The following is a 21,724-nucleotide window of genomic DNA, read 5'->3' as shown; positions in this document are numbered from 1 at the left end:
TTGAAGTAGGGGCACCTTGACTATCACCTGCTGGGAATACAGCTTGTGAATTGCCTCTAGCACAGCCTCCCTGTCTGAGGGAGTTGTCGGCAAGGCAGATTTGAGGAAACGGCGGGGAAGAGACGCCTCGAATTCCAGCTTGTACCCCTGAGATACTACTTGAAGGATCCAGGGATCCACCTGTGAGCGAGCCCACTGATCGCTGACATTTTTGAGGTGGCCCGCCACCGTACCTGGCTACGCCTGTGGAGCCCCCGCGTCATGCGGTGGACTCAGAGGAAGCGGGGGCAGAATTTTGATTCTGGGAACTGGCTGACTGGTGCAGCTTTTTCCCTCTTCCCTCGTCTCTGTGCAGAAAGGAAGCGCCTTTGACCCGCTTGCTTTACTGAAGCCGAAAGGACTGTACCTGATAATACAGTGCTTTTCTTAGGCTGTGAGGAAACCTGAGGTAAAAAAATTTCATCCCAGCTGTTGCTGTGGATACGAGGTCCCAGAGACCATCCCCAAACAATTCCTCACGCTTATAAGGCTCTATGTGCCTTTTAAAGTCAGCATCACCTGTCCAGTGTCGGGTCTCTAATACCCTCCTGACAGAATGGACATTGCAATAATACTGGATGCCAGCCGGCAAAATATCCCTCTGTGCATCCCTCATATATAAGACGACGTCTTATGTTCGCAAAATAGTATCCCTGTTTGAAAGGGTTACAGACCACGCTGCAGCAGCACTATCTGCAGGTCTCAGTCTAGTACCTGAGTGTGTAAATACAGACTTCAGGATAGCCTCCTGCTATTTATCAGCAGGTACCTTCAAAGTGGCCGTATCCTAAGACGGCAGTGCCACCTTTTTTGACAAACGTGTGAGCGCCTTATCCACCCTAGGGGATATCTCCCAGCGTAACTTATCCTCTGGCGAGAAAGGGTACGCCATCAGTAACTTTTTAGAAATTACCAGTTTCTTATCGGGGGAACCCACGCTTTTTCACACTTCATTCACTCATTTGATGGGGGAACAAAACACTGCCTGCTTTTTCTCCCCACACATAAAACCCTTTTTTGTTTTTAGTGGTACTTGGGTTAATGTCAGAAATGTGTAACACATTTTTTATTGCCGGGATCATGTAACGGTTGTTCCTAGTGGATTGTGTATATGTCTCAACCTCGTCGACACTGGAGTCAGACTCCGTGTCGACATCTGTGTCTGCCATCTGAGGGAGCGGGCGTTTTTAAGCCCCTGATGGCCTTTGAGACGCCTGGGCAGGCGCGGGCTGAGAAGCCGGCTGTCCCATGGCTGTTACGTCATCCAGCCTTTTATGTAAGGAGTTGACACTGTCGGTTAATACCTTCCACCTATCCATCCACTCTGGTGTCGGCCCACAGGGGGCGACATCTCATTTATCGGCATCTGCTCCGCCTCCACATAAGCCTCCTCATCAAACATGTCGACACAGCCGTACCGACACACCGCACACACACAGGGAATGCTCTGACTGAGGATATGACCCCACACAGCCCTTTGGGGAGACAGAGAGAGAGTATGCCAGCACACACCGGAGCGCTATATAATGTAGGGATAAACACTATCACTGAGTGAATTTTCCCCAATAGCTGCTTGTATAAACAATATTGCGCCTAAATTTAGTGCCCCCCCTCTCTTTTTAACCCTTTGAGCCTGAAAACTACAGGGGAGAGCCTGGGGAGCTGTCTTCCAGCTACACTGTGAAGAGAAAATGGCGCCGGTGTGCTGAGGGAGATGGCTCCGCCCCTTTTTCGGCGGACTTTTCTCCCGCTTTTTTCTGTATTCTGGCAGGGGTAATTACCACATATATAGCCTCTGGGGCTATATATTGTGGCTATTTTGCCAGCCAAGGTGTTTTTATTGCTGCTCAGGGCGCCCCCCCCCCCCAGCGCCCTGCACCCTCAGTGACCGGAGTGTGAAGTGTGTATGAGGAGCAATGGCGCACAGCTGCAGTGCTGTGCGCTACCTTGGTGAAGACTGAAGTCTTCTGCCGCCGATTTTCCGGACCATCTTCATGCTTCTGGCTCTGTAAGGGGGACGGCGGCGCGGTTCCGGGAACGAACACCAAGGACGGGTCCTGCGGTCGATCCCTCTGGAGCTAATGGTGTCCAGTAGCCTAAGAAGCCCAAGCTAGCTGCAAGCAGGTAGGTTCGCTTCTTCTCCCCTTAGTCCCTCGATGCAGTGAGCCTGTTGCCAGCAGGTCTCACTGTAAAATAAAAAACCTAATTTAAACTTTCTTTCTAGAAGCTCAGGAGAGCCCCTAGTGTGCAACCAGCTCGGGCCGGGCACAGAAATCTAACTGAGGTCTGGAGGAGGGGCATAGAGGGAGGAGCCAGTGCACACCAGATAGTACCAAATCTTTCTTATAGAGTGCCCAGTCTCCTGCGGAGCCCGTCTGTTCCCCATGGTCCTTATGGAGTTCCCAGCATCCACTAGGACGTCAGAGAAATGTAAATAGTGATATAATACTTAGGAAGTCAACTATCAGCAATTTGGACAACAATATGAGGCACTAGACCCAATTCAGATCCAGCTGGATTTGTGGCCCATAGTGAAGAGTACCGATGTTCGGTACTTAGCACATGCGCTGGACCCATAATGCGCATGTGCCGTATGTGTTCTGCGTCGTTGCAGACTGTCGGATGCAAACTGTCAGTGATTGGCTTCCTGCTGCCATTTGGGGGAGGGTGGCTGGCAATGGATGCCGTTTCCCAAAATGGAGGTGTTGTCGTGTCTTGAGGAGTGCCGAGGACAGGTTTTCTGTCAGAAGAAGGAGATTTCCCGGTCTCTTTGCAGGAACTGCGGTGTCGGCTTGCGCAACCCCATCAGTCACGCAGCTGGCCGATAGTGTAGCAGGTGATCCGATGCTGCGTCCTAGGATGTCACACGGATCACTAATTCAAGCAGGAGGAGTCTACTTATATCAGACGCCTCCTGTTGCATTACCATACTAGTGCATCCAAGGAAGCAGAAGCGATGCCTCCTCCAACCACATCTGACTTAGGCCCCTTATAAGACTCAATTTACTTAAGTTGGTAAAGAACAACCACATTTCTAACAACAGCTAATATGTAAACACTATACTGATAATACTAAGGAAGAGAATATATTTTAAATTCAACTATAAATGGCACAATATTCCCAGGTATATTGGGTGTGCCCTATATCTGCCAGTCCCACTAGGGACCTTTATTTTAATCTCCCTAACTGGTTCACTTCATCTTACAATATAAAAAGATATATATATATATATATATATATATATATATATATATATATATTTTTTTTTTTTTTTTTTTTCTAAAACCATTCCAAAGTATAAGAATATTCAGAAATTTGATTCATATTTATGTTTTATTATTTTTGGGATCACATATTTTTTTCACTGTATTACGTCAATAGTGTCAATACACACTTCATGTATAATATATCATATATTGGACACCACAAGAATTTATACATTTCCCATTGGCTACTACTGTGTTTAATTACCTATATTGACTTAATAAATATGTGTGGTAATATTTGATTTATTTTCATTCATTTTGGAAAACTTTGAAGACTTGGTGAAGGGGAAGAAACTAATAAAACAGATGTCATAAATTGATACTGTACATGAAGAATAAGTTGTTTTACCTGAGGACTGGCTAATATATTTCCTCCTAGATGACCAGCTGCTATCTCAACCACTTCCTTGGACATTAGCCTGAGAAGATTTATAAATACTTTGGATTGATGATAATATCTGTGGAGAATTGAAGAAGGCACGGTTTCAGTCAATTGCAAAGAAACTGAAAGATAGACTACTTTACTAATTTGCAAGTACATAACACCCCTCACATTTGCCATGTATCATGAGCAAGTAGACAGTGACTGGTAAAGCAAACATAAATAGCTTAGGAGTAGTGAAACATGAGTGCATGGAGAATCCCTTTTTCAAAATTGGTGATCACACTGCAGGTAGTGATGGTTGTCAGAAACCGATGGTTGGCAACCATTGATGTTCCCAATTTAATGGAATGGTTTTTCCATTCAATGCAGGGACTGTGATGGTAGCCATCATCACATGATCACTTGTTTCTGATGTCTCATCTGATTTTTATTTACGTCCACTAACCTGCGGACACGACTCCTTTGCATAAACTTTAGCCTTGGTCTACGGAAGCACACTAAATAACTACTGATGCTTGAATTGAGAGAAAGAGAAGGTTGGAAAATACAAATAAACACCTAATTAGGAAATTCGGGTTTGATTCAGAAGTGTACACAATTTTGGTATTTTCTCAGCCCGCTGCAGTTTTCGACTGCACAGTTGTAACGGTCTTGAGACAGTGGTCATAATGTGGATATCACGCAGAGTTACTGACACTGGTCATTTGTGGGAGGCAAAGGGGTGTGGCTACAAATACACAGGCGTATCACAACTGTTCTATGGGCATGTCGACTTCAGATGCAGTTTCGCTGGGCCATCATCGTGCTTGTGATGGACATCTTGAGCAACCAAAGGGAATGACCGAGCTCATCCAATGCAACATCTTCGTACACAAGCAGTGGATCATTGAGTGTTTCGGTACAGAAGACAGAGGCTTCTGCATTAGCATAACTTCTCAGATCTTCGGTGGATAAAGACGCATTAGCAAGGCGATTACCGCCCACCTCGGAATCAGCAAAAAGGATAATGTAAAAGGCATGATAACTGTCTGGAAGGAAATACATTTATTATGGAATGCTTATGTAAGAGTTACCTTTGACATACATGATGACATGACAAATGCAAAAATAATACGACAGGCCAATAGATGAAACTCAAGAACACTAAAACATAGTAATATAAAAATACTAGTATGTTAATAACGCTTTTATTTTACCTTGAATGTGTCCAAACCAAAAATAAACGATGTAACATTAGAAAGAAGGATTTCTGCTTCTCTGTGGTGGTTTTGGAAGATTTTAGCTGATCGTAACATTGGCACAACGTCTGTAAAAATGTCAGGTTTTCTTTCGCCTGATGATACGCCTAATAATAAACAACGTTTGTGTAATTATTCAAAACGACAACTTAATTTGGACAATGTTTAGCAGGAGCATTGGTGCAGTAGGTATATACTCTATCTATGGCTTTTTCTGCCTGTTACATCATATGATGTTTATGCAGATACATTTTATTTAAGACGTTACTGCGCGGATGAATTTTAGTTCATTTGTTTTTAGTTTTATATAGCATATTGTTAATCTATATAATAATCTGATAAGGACTGTCCCGTCTCTGACATGCAGCCTATGCTTCATTGTATCAACGGGATGGAACAGACACCTGCACTAGGAGCATTCTTATAATGGGCCTAATTCAGACCTAATCGCTGTTGTGCAAAATCGTTAAGCGGATTATCATCAAACGACTGCGCATGCGTACGGATCAGAATCCGCAGGCGCGAGCCAACCTGTGAAAAAATCCTGTGTCTTTTTTTATTGCTAGGCGTACGCAGAATGATTGACAGAAAGCAAACATTTGGGAGTGGTAACTGCCCGTTTTCTGGGAATGTCAGAAAAAACGCAGGCGTTCCAAAGCGTTTTCAGGGCGGGTGTGTGACGTCAGCTCCGGTCCGATCAGACCGTTTTTTTTGCACTGCAGGAGTAAGTCCTGGGCTACGCACAAATTGCACAGACAGGAAAAATTATTTGATGGTGAGCGAGTTGCGATCAGCATTTGCAAAACGGTTTGCATGGCACACGCAGACTGCATGGGGGGGATTTTCACTTTAGTTGGGCGGCGACTATCCGATCGTAAACCTCTGCAAAATAGCATAAATGCAATCAGGTCTGAATTAGGCCTTATGTTTGTAAGACAATACACTAAAGTAACAAATAAATATACTAATAAAAGAATGTCAGTCAAACGGATACCCCCAGGTTAAACCCAAGTCAAAAAAATATGCAAACAAAAAATAGGATTTTAATACCTACCGGTAAATCCTTTTCTCCTAGTCCGTAGAGGATGCTGGGGACTCCAAAAGGACCATGGGGTATAGACGGGATCCGCAGGAGACATGGGCACACTATAAGACTTTGAATGGGTGTGAACTCGCTCCTCCCTCTATGCCCCTCCTCCAGACCTCAGTTATAGGAACTGTGCCCAGGGAGACGGACATTTCGAGGAAAAGGATTTTTGTTAACCAAGGGTGAGATACACAACAGCTCACACCACAATACACCGTACAACATGGCTTTTAAGCAATACCAGTTAACAGTATGAAACAAAACACAGCAACAAGCTGAACATAGCCGATACACAACCTCCGTGTAACATAAGCAATAACTATCAACACTGCTGCAAAAACAGTCCGCACGGCCCTTGCAGTAACAGATCCTCCCTGAGAGGAAGAGGCCAGGGATCTTCTATGAGCAATTCCTGAAGATCCGGATACCAGGCCCTCCGTGGCCAATCTGGAACAATGAGTACCGCCTGAACCCTAGTTCTTCTTATGATCCTCAACACTTTTGGAATGAGTGGAAGTGTAGGGAACACATATACCTATTGAAACACCCACAGAGTTACCAGGGCGTCCACAGCACTGGCTTGAGGGTCCCTCGACCTGGAACAATATCTCTGAAGCTTCTTGTTGAGGCGAGACGCCATCATGTCTATTTGAGGAATTCCCCAACGACTTGTTGCTTCTGCAAAAACCTCTTGATAAAGACCCCACTCTCCTGGATGGAGATCGTGTCTACTGAGGAAGTCTGCTTCCCAGTTGTCCACGCCCGGAAGGAAGACCGCTGATAGAGCGCTTACATGTTTTTCCGCCCAGCGGAGAACTTTTGTGGCTTCCGCCATTGCCGCTCTGCTCTTTGTTCCGCCCTGGCGGTTTATGTACGCCACCGCTGTTACGCAGTCCGACTGAATCAGGACAGGTAGACCTCGAAGAAAGTGTTCCGCTTGCAGAAGGCCATTGAAGATGGCTCTTAATTCCAGAACGTTTATGTGCAGACAAGCTTCCTGGCTTGACCATTTTCCCTGGAAATTTTTTCCTTGTGTGACTGCTCTCCAGCCTCGGAGACTTGCATCCGTGGTCACCAGGACCCAATCCTGGATCCCGAACCTGCGTCCCTCTAGGACAGGCTTTTTCAACCAGTGTGCCGTGGCACACTAGTGTGCCGCGACCAGTTGCAAGGTGTGCCGCGGAGCCAGAGCAGCTTCCTGCACCCTCAGAGTGAACTGTTGGACCGAGCTCTTCTTAGAGGTTCAGTCGTGCTCCGGCCGTGACGTATGCCTTGAAGACGCGGCGGTGTGATATCATAGGTCACGCAGCCGCGTCTCACCACCCAGCCAGCTCACCCGCCTGCATACACATCCTCCAGTTCCTGGGAACAATAGAATTCATGTGGGGAGAATAAGGATTTATGGATTTATGGAAGGAACAATGTGAATAATTCATGTGGGAAGCAATAGGATTTATGTGGGGAGCAATGTGATTGTTTTTTCTGTGTAGGCCAATGTATGTATGGATTTTTTTTTTTTACTATGAGGGCCAATGTGTGTTTTTTGTTTTTTTCTGTGGGGAACGAATGGTGTGCCTTGGCAATTTTAAAATATTGTTCGGTGTGCCGCGAGTTAAAAAAGGTTGAAAATCACTGCTCTAGGAGGTGAGAACTTTGAAGCCACCACAGGAGAGATATTCTGGTCCTGGAAGATAGGCTTATTTTCCGGTGCATATGCAGGTGAGACCCGGACCACTTGTCCAACAGGTCCCACTGAAATACCCGGGCATGAAACCTGCCAAACGGAATGGCTTCGTAAGCTGCAACCATCTTCCCCAGCACCTGAGTGCATTGATGAATCGATACTCTTGCCGGTTTCAGAATCTCCTTGACCATGGTCTGGATTTCCAGAGCTTTTTCCGTTGGGAGAAACACTCTCTGCAGTTCCGTGTCCAGGATCATGCCCAAGAAAGACAGCAGAGTTGTCAGAATCAACTGTGACTTTGGCAAATTTCGAATCCAACCATGTTGTTGCAGAACTGTCAGAGAGAGTGCCACGTTTCTTAGCAACTGCTCCTTTGATCTCACCTTTATCAGGAGATCGTCTAAGTATGGGATAATTGTGACACCTTGCTTGCGTAGGAGTACCATCATTTCCGCCATTACTTTGGTGAAGACCCTCGGGGACGTGGAAAGACCAAACGGCAACGTCTGAAATTGGTAATGACAATCCTGAACGGCAAACCTCAGGAAAGCTTGATGTGGAGGATATATTGGGACATGTAAGTAGGCATCTTTTATGTCGACCGACGCCATAAAATCCCCCCCTTCCAGACTGGAGATCACTGCTCGAAGAGATTCCATCTTGAACTTGAAAGTTTTCAAATACAGATTGAGGGATTTTAGGTTCAGGATCGGTCTGACGACAAAGAGGCTCGAATAAAACCCTTCTCCCCGTTGAGACGGGGGTACCGTGACAATGACACGCTGTTGACACAGCTTTTGTATCGCAGCACTCACTATTTCCCTTTCTGGGATAGAAATTGGCAAGGCTGATTTGAAAAATCGGTGGGGGGGCACCTCCTGAAACTCCAGTTTGTACCCTTGGGACACTATGTCTAACACCCAAGGATCCAGGGCCAAGTGAAACCAGACCTAACTGAAGAGTCGGAGACGCGCCCCCACCGGTACGGACTCCCGTAGAGGAGCCCCAGCGTCATGCAGCGGACTTGGCAGAAGCCGGGGAGGACTTCTGGTCCTGGGAGCCTGGCACAGCAGGCGACCTTTTTACCCTTCCTCTACCTTTAGAGGCAAGGAAGGACGACCCTCTTCCTTTCTTGTATTTATTAGGCCGAAAGGACTGCATCTGATAATGGGGCGTCTTTTTCTGTTGTGCAGGAACATAAGGAAGAAAAGATGACTTACCCGCTGTAGCCGTAGACACCAGGTCAGCGAGGCCGTCACCAAACAAGACACTACCTTTATACAGGAGAGCTTCCATAGCTTTCTTAGAGTCGGCATCAGCATTCCATTGATGAATCCGCAGCGCTCTCCTGGCCGAGACTGCCATGGCATTTTTCCTTGATCCCAAGAGGCCAATATCCCTCGCCGCATCTTTTAGGTAAGCTGCAGCGTCCCTGATATAACCGAGAGTCAAAAGAATGTTATCCCTATCCAGGGTATCTATGTCAGATGCCAAATTATCTGCCCACTTACCAATAGCACTACTCACCCATGCCGACGCCACCGCAGGCCTGAGCAATGCACCCGTAGTGACAGAAATGGATTTTAAGGTCGTTTCCTGCTTATGATCCGCAGGGTCCTTAAGGGCAGCAGCGTCAGGAGACGGAAGCGCCACCTTCTTGGAGAGTCATGATAGAGCCTTGTCCACATTGGGAGATGACTCCCACTTTTCCCTGTCGTCAGAGGGGAAAGGATATGCCATTAGAATTCTCTTGGGAATCTGCCACCTTTTGTCAGGAGATTCCCAAGCTTTTTCACAAAGAGCGTTCAGCTCATGAGAAGGGGGAAATGTCACCTCAGGCATTTTTCCCTTATACAAACAAACCCTTTTATCTGGAACAGTAGGCACTTCAGAAATATGTAAAACATCTTTAATTGCCACAATCATGTACTGAATACTCTTAACCAATTTTGGATGTAAACTGGCCTCACTATAGTCGACACTGGAATCAGAGTCCGTGTCGGTATCCGTATCCGCCATATGGGTAAATGTACGCTTTTGTGACCGTGAGGGGGCCTGTACCTGAGACAAGGCGTCCTCCATGGATTTTCTCCATGTTTGTGTCTGAGAATCAGATTTATCCAGTCTTTTAGTCAATAACACCACATTTGCATTCAATGTACTCAACATATCCACCCATTCAGCAGTCGGCGGTGCCGGCAGATTCACTCCCAGCTCCTTATCTGCGCCCACTGCAACTTCCTCCAGGGAGGAGCACTCAGCCTCAGACATGTCGACACACACGTACCGACACGCACAAACACACTGGCTATAGGGGACAGACCCACAGGGAAGCCTGTTAGAAAAACACTGAGGGAGTTTACCAGCTCACACCCCAGCGCCTATTCCAGTATTGATAGCAAATATACACTGCCCCAGATGTCTGCGCTGTTTTTACAAAAGGGTTAATAGCACCAAATTTCTGTGCCCCCCCCCCCCCCCCGTTTTGCTCCCTGTTACTTGTTCAGGAGAGTGGAGGTCCGGGCCAGCGTCTCTGCAGCCTGTGAAGAGAAAATGGCGCTGGTAAGCTGTGAGGGCTAAGCCACGCCCCCTCACCGGCGCGCTGTAGTCCCGCTCAAAATGTAAATATTTATACTGGCGGGGGCTATATTTAGTGCCTAGGCATTATAATATATATATTTGGCCAGTGTTGTACTCCAGTAATCATGCCCTGCATCCTGCAAGTGCCATCTGAAGTGTGTGTGGGGGCATGGCACGCAGCGCGACCACTGCGTGGTACCTCGTTACTGAAGTCTTCTGCCATCACTGAAGTCTTCTGATCTTCTTTATACTCACCCTGCTTCTATCTTCTGGCTTCTGTGAGGGGGTTGACGGCGCGGCTCCGGGAACAAGCAGCTAGGCGCACCAAGTGATCGAACCCTCTGGAGCTAATGGTGTCCAGTAGCCTAAGAAGCAGAGCCTTTGAACACAGAAGAAGTAGGTCTGCTTCTCTCCCCTCACTCCCACGAAGCAGGGAGCCTGTAGCCAGCAGGTCTCCCTGAAAATAAAAAACCTAACATAAAGTCTTTTCAGAGAAACTCAAGAGAGCTCCCCTAGTGTGTGTCCAGTCTCTCTGGGCACAGAATCTAACTGAGGTCTGGAGGAGGGGCATAGAGGGAGGAGCCAGTTCACACCCATTCAAAGTCTTATAGTGTGCCCATGTCTCCTGCGGATCCCGTCTATACCCCATGGTCCTTTTGGAGTGCCCAGCATCCTCTAGGACGTAAGAGAAACAAAGAAGAGCATGAACCAATAGTTATTACAAACCATAGAAATAGACAGCAATCTGACATCTGTATATACAGTAATAGCATAAGGAAATATCCAGAGCTATCCTGAGTGTAACACGTGTGACTGCTACCAAGCCCATCCCCACTATTAAGCCACAGTATATGTACAGCTCTGTCATGAATTATTACTGTATAATGGCCCTCATTCCGAGTTGTTCGCTCGCTAGCTGCTTTTAGCAGCCGTGCAAACGCTAAGCCGCCGCCCTCTGGGAGTGTATCTTAGCAGAAGTGCGAACGAAAGGATCGCAACGCAGATACAAAAAAAAGATTGTGTAGTTTCTGAGCAGCTCCAGACCTACTCCTACCTTCCGATCACTTAAGACTATTTAGTTCCTGTTTTGACATCACGAACACGCCCTGCGTTCGGGCAGCCACGCCTGCGTTTCCCCAGGCACGCCTGCGTTTGTATCTGACACGCCTGCGTTTTTCCACACACGCCCAGAAAACGGTCAGTTACCTCCCAGAAACGCCCACTTCATGTCAATCACTCTGCGGCCAGCAGCGTGACTGAAAAGCGTTGCTATACCTTGTGTGAAACTACTTCAGCTGTTGTGAAAGTACGTCACGCGTGTGCATTGCGCCGCATGCGCAGAAGTGCCATTTTTTTGCCTGATCGCTGCGCAGCAACCGAAAACAGCTAGCGAACAACTCGGAATGACCACCAATATCATTAACTATAACATTATTATACCATAGTTTGTCATGTGCTGTTCTAGGTTATTATTTAGTGTTATTCATATGATGTGACATGTTGAGTAGTCCGTAACCCAAAAAACAAAAACCGTGCCTCTCGTAAAGCTGTACTTAACCAGGGCATAATAGTGCCCTGTAGGAGAATTTAGGTATGGGTCTGCTTATGCCACTTTAGTCTCCAAGGACTGGCGGACTGACACATGCCCAAAGAGGCCTCCCGTATGATAATTTTTTTTAGAACAGACATGGGGCTTTGAATGTGGGGCAGAGGCCTCAAATGGGGGTAACCCACCATTGCTGCCCCCCCCCTCACTCCAAGCTAATTGCGTACAATTGCCATATTCAGGGATGTGCGCATCTATGTATCTGCACTGTCCCAATCCATCCACTTGTTCAAATAACTAATCATTATCAGCACTGCACTCACACCGGTCCTATACCTGGTGCAATAGATGAACCTGAAATCAGATGGTCTATGTGTATGCCGGTGCTAGGGTGTTCGGCACCCTCCTGCAAACTATAAATTTGCACCCCTCCAGCTTTTATTTGCCCCTGAAATGTCAGTATAGCCCAGCCTACTGTATGCAATTTTACCACCATTAACCATATTAGTGCTGGCCTGTTGGTACATTTGCCAAACGCCTGACCCTCCCTTCCTCCGCCCACTGAATCCAGGCCCACTTCCCTCTATGACACTTCTTAATTTTAAATAGATATCACTATATAACCTGCCTACAACTTTGAAGTCATTTGCCGTGTTACCTAAACCAACCAATTACACATTTGCTTCTACCTGTATCCCCTTCTGTCTGTCTGCGCTTCTATATGTGCCCCATTCTTTGCTTCTACCTATTCTCCATTCTGCCTGCATCCTTTTTCTCTTTGTGCCTCTATCTGTACCTCCTTCTGCCTCTAACTTTACCCCCTTTCTGCCATTGTTCCCTTTCTATGCTATCCATTATTTCTTTTTCCACCTCTGTGTTCTCTCCCAGCCACTGTGTCGCCCCCTTACCCCTGTGTTTTCTCCCAGCCACTGTGCCACACCCACGGTATACTCTCCCAGCCACTGTGTCACCCCCCACCCCTGTGCTCATTTCTAGCCACTGTGTCAAACCCCCGGTGTAATCTCCCAGCCACTGTGTCACCCCCCACTCCTGTGTTCATTTCTAGCCACTATGTCATCCCCACCCTTGTGATCTCTCCCAACCATAGTGTCACCCACCACCCCAGTGTTTACTTCCAACCACTGTGTCATCATGGGATGTAGTTATGTGACCGGCGGTTAGGAGACCGCCAGTCACAATACCTGCACCTACATCCCAGACTCTCACTATCCCGATGGTCGGCATGCCGACCAACAGGAACTCTACCCACTTGTGGGTGTCCACGACACTCATAGAGTGGGAATAGAGCCAGCGGTGAGCACAGTTCGCTACCGAGCCCACAAGGGCCTTCGTTGCACTCAAACCCCCCCCCCTTCAACCATTTTAATGCCAGGATTTCGCCATCGGTATTGTGACCGGCAGTCTCCTGACTGCCTGTCACACATACCCAACCCATCATCACCCCCATTCATGTGTTCTCTCCGAGCCACTTTGTCATAAACCCCACCCCCCCACCTCGATTTCCCGCTGCCTTCTTTATGCAGATTCCCCATAAATATGATCTGCTTACCTGATCCATTGGATAAGCTTTGCCCCTTCAGTGTCTCTGGTGCACCAGCTAGCGCCTCCGAGGTCTCTATCTGGTCATCACTGAGCGGCACGGGCACTGGTGGGCATCTTCCAGGCACTGTGTCACTGCCCACCCCTGTGTTCACTTCCATGCACTGTGTCACCCCCCAACCCTGTGTTCTTTCCCTGCTAATGTCATCCCCCACCCCTGTGTTCTCTTCCAGCCACTGTGTAGTCCAACCACCCCCTGCCCCTTATTCCCCTGCTGCCTGTTGAATGCAGCTTCCACATAAATCTGATCTGCTTACCTGATCGATTAGACCAGGTGCAACTTCACCCCTTCAGTGTCTGTGGTGCGCAGTCTAGTGCTTTCGAGGTTTCCTATTGACCATCACTGAGCATTGCGGGTACAGGTGCCTTGTCCCCTCCCCCTCTGTGATGCACAGGTCAGCCTACCTCTTGACAAACAGCTTCCTTCCCAAACAGTCCCATCCCTCTGACGCTATTGGTGCCTGAACCTCCCGCTCCGCCCACACACTGCCCCTCCTCCCAGAGCAGAGCTCACTGGTGCCTTGCCACCGGTGTGGAGCCACACGACCAGCTCCAGTCTGTACCGTAGTACACTGCTCAGCAGGTTAGCAGAGATAGGAGAGCACCTCTCTAACGCGGCACCTCCCTGCTTTTCATACTCTGCTGAGCAGGTTGAGCCGGCCCTGCACACAACCTAGAACAGCTCTCAATTCCACCTACACACCCACGACACGCCCCTACTCAACTTAGTCTAGGTACAAATGAGCCGTTACCACCCAGTTACACCCAACCAGCTGTAATAAAGAGATGCGACTTAGATAAGAGTGACTCCGAATTGCCCATTGATGCATACATTTGACTAAGGAGCAAACGCAGTGCGAAAATTTTAAAATCAGCATGCACCTCCGCATCAGCCCCACAAAGCATCTTTCCATTTTCTGCCACGGTTTTGAAAAGCCAGAGATATTGCAAGGATCTTTCAGAACTCAATGAAGAAGATACATAAAGGAATCTACAACATCTCAAACGGGAACTTATAAGAATTATTAATTAAAAACTTTAGCACCCAAAGATCTTAAGATCTATACATGAGGTTGGTTCAATAAGTAAGGTAAGGTATCAAGGCCTCTCACATGTGAAATATTGTCTATTTCATTCTAATTTCCTGCCAGAGCAGGAAGACCACAGCTTCCCCACATGGCCATTACGCTGAGCCTCATATCAGTCATAAAGTCCCAACATCAGTTGTAAGATGGCGGGGCTGTCGGAAACATGGTCACACATTGAGGAGTGTTGGTCACACATTCCATCTCTTTGGATCATTAAAGGAGCACCTGGGTGGAAGGCGATTTGCAATCAACAGTGAAGTTCAGCAAACTGTTATGTCCTGGCTTCAAGTGCTTGACACTGGTTTATTCCATGCCAGGATAAATGCCTTGTTGTACCGATGGAACAAATGCTTAAAAAAGTATGGGGACTATGTGGAAAATAATGTGTACCAAGGCCATACTATTAATTATACGTACAGTATATGTGCGAGTTGAAAAAATGTATGTATTGAGAGGTCTTATTACCTTATTTATTGAACCACCCTCGTAGATTTTGCATCTTTGTAATTTTTTGTGTTACTGATGAATATTATTCGCAGTACTTTTTAGTGTTCAGTTCATTCATATTCTTAATATGGTTAAAACTTTTCTACTTGATTATGGCCCTCATTCCGAGTTGTTCGCTCGCTAGCTGCTTTTAGCAGCTGTGCAAACGCAGAGGCCGCCACCCTCTGGGAGTGTATCTTAGCTAAGCAGAAGTGCGACCGAAAGGATCGCAGAACTGCTACAAAAATAGATTGTGCAGTTTCTGAGCAGCTCGAGACCTACTCCTAGCTTGCGATCACTTCAGACTGTTTAGTTCTTGTTTTGACGTCACAAACACGCCCTGCGTTCGGCCAGCCACGCCTACGTTTCCCCAGCCACTCCTGCGTTTTTATCCGACACGCCTGTGTTTTTACACACACTCCCCAAAAACGGTCAGTTACCTCCCAGAAACACCCACTTCCTGTCAATCACTCTGTGGCCAGCAGTGCGACTGAAAAGCGTCTCTAGACCTTGCGTGAAACTGCATCGGCATTTGTGAAAGTACGTCGCGCGTGCGCACTGCGCCCCATACACATGCGCAGAAGTGCCGCTTTTTTACCTAATCTCTGCGCTGCAAACGAAAGCAGCTAGCGATCAACTCGGAATGACCACCTATATTTTTAACAATGTTTTACTTAATGTAAATTTCCGTTTTATTAGTCACTGTGTACGTGCTTTGTACTTTGTATCTTTTTGCTTTCATTTACTGGCCCTTGAACTAACATTTTAAATTAGAACAGGACAGGTAACTTACATACAACATTCAATCAACATTTATGTTTACCCACACTCTTGTACAGGATCAGGTTCCTAATATCACTTGTAAGAGAGCTTAAGAAAAAAAAAAATAATATATATAAATCATTTTGTAAAACTCTTACAAGGTTTACACACGTTGGTACTTAGTTCCGGAGAAATTACATCAGACCTATGCTAATACATCTAATTTGTGCTGGAGAAATTGAGGGCAGACAGGCTCGTTTTATCACATTTGGTGGTCCAGCCCAGTGATCTCTCAATACTGGACCATGGTTTAGTCCCTCCTTGCCCATTTCATACAGCTTACAAATACTCCCTCCCCTACAAATCTCCTTCTCTGTGCCCGAGGTGAAGGCCTATCCAAAGAGTCAAATAAATTGCTTCTACATATTTTATGTGCTGCCAAATACCAAATTGCTCGAAACTGGAAAGCTCCCAGGAATTACTGGACAGGATATGGTTCATCTCAAAGATGGAGTATATAACAAGTTTACAAAACAACACAGTACACAAAATCCATTCTACATAACTTCCTTGGTATAGGTTTCACAATACCTCTCTCTCGGGTCTTGGCTAGAGTTTTGATTCACACATCTCTTTTTTTTATTTCTTTTTTTTTTTTTTTTTTGTATTTCTATTATTTATTTATTTTAATTCTCTTATAACCAATACCTTGTTTTTGTTCCTCTCCCGACTCAGTAGAGGACCCCAGCCTTCATTCCCACTCCCAATCTTTCTTTACCTAATTTCCTCAGCTCTTTCTCTTTTTGACTCCTCAGCACTTCCTCCTTACTCAATATATAGGGATTTCGCTTTGTAGTTCCCTAATATGAATGTCAGTTTACTACAGCCTGTTTGTTGGCCGTTTGTTACTTATATCTATATGATGTCACACTTTTGCTACGTTCAGAATAATTATACTTGAATCCTGTGTCTATGATTTGTACGGCGTATCTTCAGACATTTGTTGCTCATGCCTTTTGTATGTCTGCGTAATGCTGAGCTTTCTGTAACCGTTTATTCAGTCAATAAAAATGTTATGATAAAAAAATAATAAATTTTTTTAACAGTATTTTGTAAACTATAAGTTTTCACTTTACTTGAGCAAACATAACTGTAAGCCTTACCAAATGTACTACTTTTGTTAAATAAGGTAAGGTACAGATGTGACCTCATACATCTTGTCTCAATATGCCACGCAGCGGGAGATGCCTGGTGTGAGGGAGCTGACAGGTCCCGCGCAACTCACATTAGCATTGGGGGTCTTTTTTTCCGAAATTGAATATTATTCGCATCGCTATGTGAATATTATGCACAAACAGATGATATGCGGCATGCCTACATTCTGTGTGTACCTGCGGCTGTATCTGCATACAAAATGGTACTTTACACTGTAGTGTAGCATTTCGTATGCAGATACAGCCACAGTCGCACACAGAAAATAGGCATGCTACATATCATTTTAATCAGCATAAACTGCGTTTTGCAAATAAGATGCATTTTAAGGGAAAAGTTGCATGGAACGACACTTGGTATTACTGAATCACGCCATGGCATGATTAGAATGGCTGTTTAATGCGTCAGGAAGCTAGAAGTAAGTGGACACATCTGTATCTGTTTGTATTCTCTTCAAGGGTTGATCTTCAATGGGGCAGGGACTGATACCATTACGTAGAAGAGCAGAAGAAAATGCCCAAGGTGACTGCCTCCCCCTCTGCAAAATGTAAAGTGTTTTGAGTCCTACTGGGAAAGAATGCTCTTTAAATAAAAATTATTATTATAGTTAAAATTATTATTATTATTATTACTTTCAAAGTCACTTATTTACAGCATTTGAATTTATGATATGAAGTTAAACTGGGTTTCTCAATAAAAAAATATTTCAGTGGTCTTTTAAGTTATCTCTAGTTATCACCAAATTACTAGTTCTTGTCCAGTGCTTCAAAAGACAGAAATTTCTTCAGCACCCTTCTCCTCCTCTAAAATCATCCATCAATTGCAACAGCACCTGCCTTTAATACGCTCAGCATACCTCCCAACTTCACAAGAGTCCCTCTGACAAATGGGACAATTTGGGTAATAGTGCATTTTTATTTGTCACTGCAGATGAAATGTGTATGCTGCTTACAGAATAAAGGCTGTTGCTTATATTACTAGAACTTATTTGGACTCACCTTCTGCACTTCCTGGGTCACATCTGCAATAGAATTTCCATACATGCTTTTTGCCTGCTGCAGAAGGTAGACGATTTCTCTGGCTTCGGCAGAATGTAACTGCATGTCAATAGATTCTAGGTTGTCAATATGTGTTTCCCACATCTCCTTTTCATGGTAAATCCCTGCCGTTACTCCCATTGCCTTGATCTCAGGAAGAGCATCATGCTTAAGTACAACCTGTAGAAAGAAAAAAAAGCATAAATAATAAATGTTAGTTTATACAGAACATTCCATAGCAAGTGGCACTGTAAGTTATCTTTGGAAGAGTGCAAGTAAGATCGAAAAAAATGACAGAATGAATAACACTTGGGCATTTTATAAACACTACCTTCAATTCAAATTTTTAGTAAAATATAAAATGATTATTCTAGGCTGCAGTCTGTATACTGTGCGGGGCCAGGGCAACATTAGCTACTCCAGGGCAACATTAGCTACTTGGCAAGCTAAGTGCAAGAGTAAAATGGGGAACCTGAATATTGCTGCAAAGTTTATTTAATAGCAACTTAAGAGGTTAAATGCTCCAAATGTGCTCAGTATACAGCTATAAACATAAAGGCTGTTGAAGTGTAAGTCAGTGGAGCAAAAATAAGATTTTAAACCTACCGGTAAATCTATTTCTCCTAGTCCGTAGAGGATGCTGGGGACTCCGTAAGGACCATGGGGTATAGACGGCTCCGCAGGAGATAGGGCACCTAAAAAGAACTTTGACTATGGGTGTGCACTGGCTCCTCCCTCTATGCCCCTCCTCCAGACCTCAGTTAGAGAACTGTGCCCAGAGGAGATGGACAATACAAGGCAGGATTTAGCAATCCAAGGGCAAGATTCATACCAGCCCACACCAATCATACCATGTAACCCGGAACATACATAACCAGTTAACAGTATGAACAAAACAACAGTAACGGTCCAAGACCGATGTCAACTGTAACATAACCCTTATGTAAGCAACAACTATATACAAGTCTTACAGAGTTTCCGCACTGGGACGGGCGCACAGCATTCTCTACGGACTAGGAGAAATAGATTTACCGGTAGGTTTAAAATCTTATTTTCTCTTACGTCCTAGAGGATGCTGGGGACTCCGTAAGGACCATGGGGTTTATACCAAAGCATCCAATCGGGCGGGAGAGTGCGTATGACTCTGCAGTACCGACTGAGCAAACGCTAGGTCCTCATCAGCCAGGGTATCAAACTTGTAGAATTTAGCAAAAGTGTTTGACCCCGACCAAGTCGCCGCTCGGCAAAGTTGTAAAGCCGAGACGCCTCGGGCAGCCGCCCAAGAAGAGCCCACCTTCCTAGTGGAATGGGCCTTAACCGAATTTGGTACCGGCAATCCAGCCGTAGAGTGAGCCTGCTGAATCGTATTACAGATCCAGCGAGCAATAGTCTGCTTCGAAGCAGGAGCGCCAATCTTATTGGCCGCATACAGAATAAACAGAGCCTCTGTTTTCCTAACTCTAGCCGTCCTGGCTACATACATTTTTAAGGCCCTGACTACGTCCAGGGATCTGGAATCCTCCAGGTCACTTGTAGCCACAGGCACCACAATAGGTTGATTCATATGGAACGAAGAAACCACTTTAGGCAAAAATTGCGGACGTGTCCTCAATTCAGCTCGATCCACATGAAAAATCAAGTAGGGGCTCTTGTGTGACAAAGCCGCCAACTCTGACACTCGCCTTGCTGATGCTAAGGCCAACAACATGACCACCTTCCAGGTAAGAAATTTCAACTCAACCTTGTTAAGCGGTTCAAACCAGTGTGATTTTAGGAACTGCAACACCACGTTCAGGTCCCATGGTGCCACTGGAGGCACAAAAGGGGGCTGGATGTGCAGCACTCCCTTTACAAACGTCTGGACTTCTGGAAGAGAAGCCAATTCCTTTTGAAAGAAAATCGAGAGGCCCGAAATCTGTACCTTAACAGAGCCTAATTTCAGGCCCATATCCACTCCTGTCTGTAGGAAGTGGAAAAGACGACCCAGATGAAAATCTTCCGTAGGTGCATTCTTGGTCTCACACCAAGACACATACTTTCGCCAGATACGGTGATAATGTTTTATCGTCACCTCCTTCCTAGCCTTTATTATTGTAGGGATGACCTCTTCCGGAATCCCCTTTTTTGCTAGGATTCGGCGTTCAACCGCCATGCCGTCAAACGTAACCGCGGTAAGTCTTGAAATACACAAGGCCCCTGCTGCAACAGATCTTCCCTCAGAGGAAGAGGCCAGGGGTCTCCTGTGAGCATCTCTTGTAGATCCGAGTACCAAGCCCTTCGAGGCCAGTCTGGGACAACGAGTATCGTCTGTACTCTTCTTCGTCTTATGATTCTCAACACTTTAGTGATGAGAGGAAGAGGAGGAAACACATAGACCGATTTGAACACCCACGGTATTACCAGAGCGTCCACTGCTATTGCCTGAGGGTCCCGAGACCTGGCGCAGTACCTCTGAAGTTTTTTGTTGAGACGTGACACCATCATGTCTATTTGAGGAGTTCCCCAAAGACGTGTTACGTCTGCAAAGACTTCTTGATGAAGTCCCCACTCTCCTGGATGGAGATCGTGTCTGCTGAGGAAGTCTGCTTCACAGTTGTCCACTCCCGGAATGAAGACAGCTGACAGAGCGCTTACATGATTTTCCGCCCAGCGAAGGATCCTTGTGGCTTCCGCCATCGCGACTCTGCTTTTTGTCCCGCCTTGGCGGTTCACATGAGCCACTGCTGTGACATTGTCTGATTGAATCAGAACCGGTTGGTTTCGAAGAATATTCTCCGCTTGTCGAAGGCCGTTGTAAATGGCCCTGAGTTCCAACACATTGATGTGTAGACAGGACTCCTGGTCTGACCACAGACCCTGAAAATGTTTTCCCTGTGTGACCGCTCCCCATCCTCGGAGGCTCGCGTCTGTGGTAACCAGGATCCAATCCTGAATTCCGAACCTGCGACCCTCCAGGAGGTGAGCACTTTGCAACCACCACAGGAGGGACACTCTGGTCCCTGGGGACAGAGTTATTTTCCGATGTAAGTGCAGATGGGACCCGGACCACTTGTCCAGAAGGTCCCATTGAAAAGTCCTTGCATGGAACCTGCCGAAGGGAATGGCCTCGTAGGCCACCACCATTTTCCCCAGAACTCGAGTGCATTGGTGAACTGACACCCTTTTCGGCTTTAGCAGTTCTCTGACCATGTTCTGGATGTCTTGGGCTTTCTCTATTGGGAGGAAGACCTTCATTTGTTCCGTATCCAGTATCATACCTAGGAACGGCAGTCGAGTTGTCGGAATCAACTGTGACTTTGGTAGATTTAGAATCCAACCGTGTTGCTGGAGCACTCTCAGAGAGAGCGCCACACTGCTCAGCAATTTCTCTCTTGATCTTGCTTTTATCAGGAGATCGTCCAAGTATGGGATAATTGTGACACCATGCTTGCGCAGGACCACCATCATTTCCGCCATTATCTTGGTGAAAATCCTCGGGGCCGTGGAAAGTCCAAACGGCAACGTCTGAAATTGGTAATGACAATCCTGTACAGCGAATCTCAGGTATTCCTGATGGGGGCATATATGGGGACATGAAGGTACGCATCCTTTATGTCCAGAGACACCATAAACTCCCTCCTCCATGTTGGCTATTATCGCTCTGAGTGATTCCATTTTGAATTTGAATCTTTTTATGTACAGGTTTAGGGATTT

General features: G+C 46.0%; 1 protein-coding gene across 8 annotated transcripts in view; it reads right to left on the bottom strand.

Annotated features, from left to right (window-relative positions):
- LOC135027842 (uncharacterized) overlaps window positions 1-21,724 on the bottom strand; it is a 1,366,020-nt gene that overhangs the window by 1,217,437 nt on the left and 126,859 nt on the right. For all 8 annotated transcript variants that reach the window (XR_010224289.1, XM_063953746.1, XM_063953745.1 and 5 more), the window contains exons 6-8: window positions 17,993-18,211; window positions 4,888-5,036; window positions 3,656-3,764 (exon numbers count right to left, since the gene is read on the bottom strand). Coding sequence is in view for 7 of the 8 variants with exons in the window: in XM_063953746.1 (XP_063809816.1) it covers window positions 3,656-3,764; window positions 4,888-5,036; window positions 17,993-18,211 (477 nt within the window). In the remaining variant the exon portion in view is untranslated. The remainder of the gene's footprint in view (window positions 1-3,655; window positions 3,765-4,887; window positions 5,037-17,992; window positions 18,212-21,724) is intronic.

The sequence above is a fragment of the Pseudophryne corroboree genome, chromosome 2 (genome assembly GCF_028390025.1).
Source record: "Pseudophryne corroboree isolate aPseCor3 chromosome 2, aPseCor3.hap2, whole genome shotgun sequence".
NCBI lineage: Eukaryota > Metazoa > Chordata > Amphibia > Anura > Myobatrachidae > Pseudophryne > Pseudophryne corroboree.
This window is presented reverse-complemented; position numbering and strand designations above follow the sequence as displayed.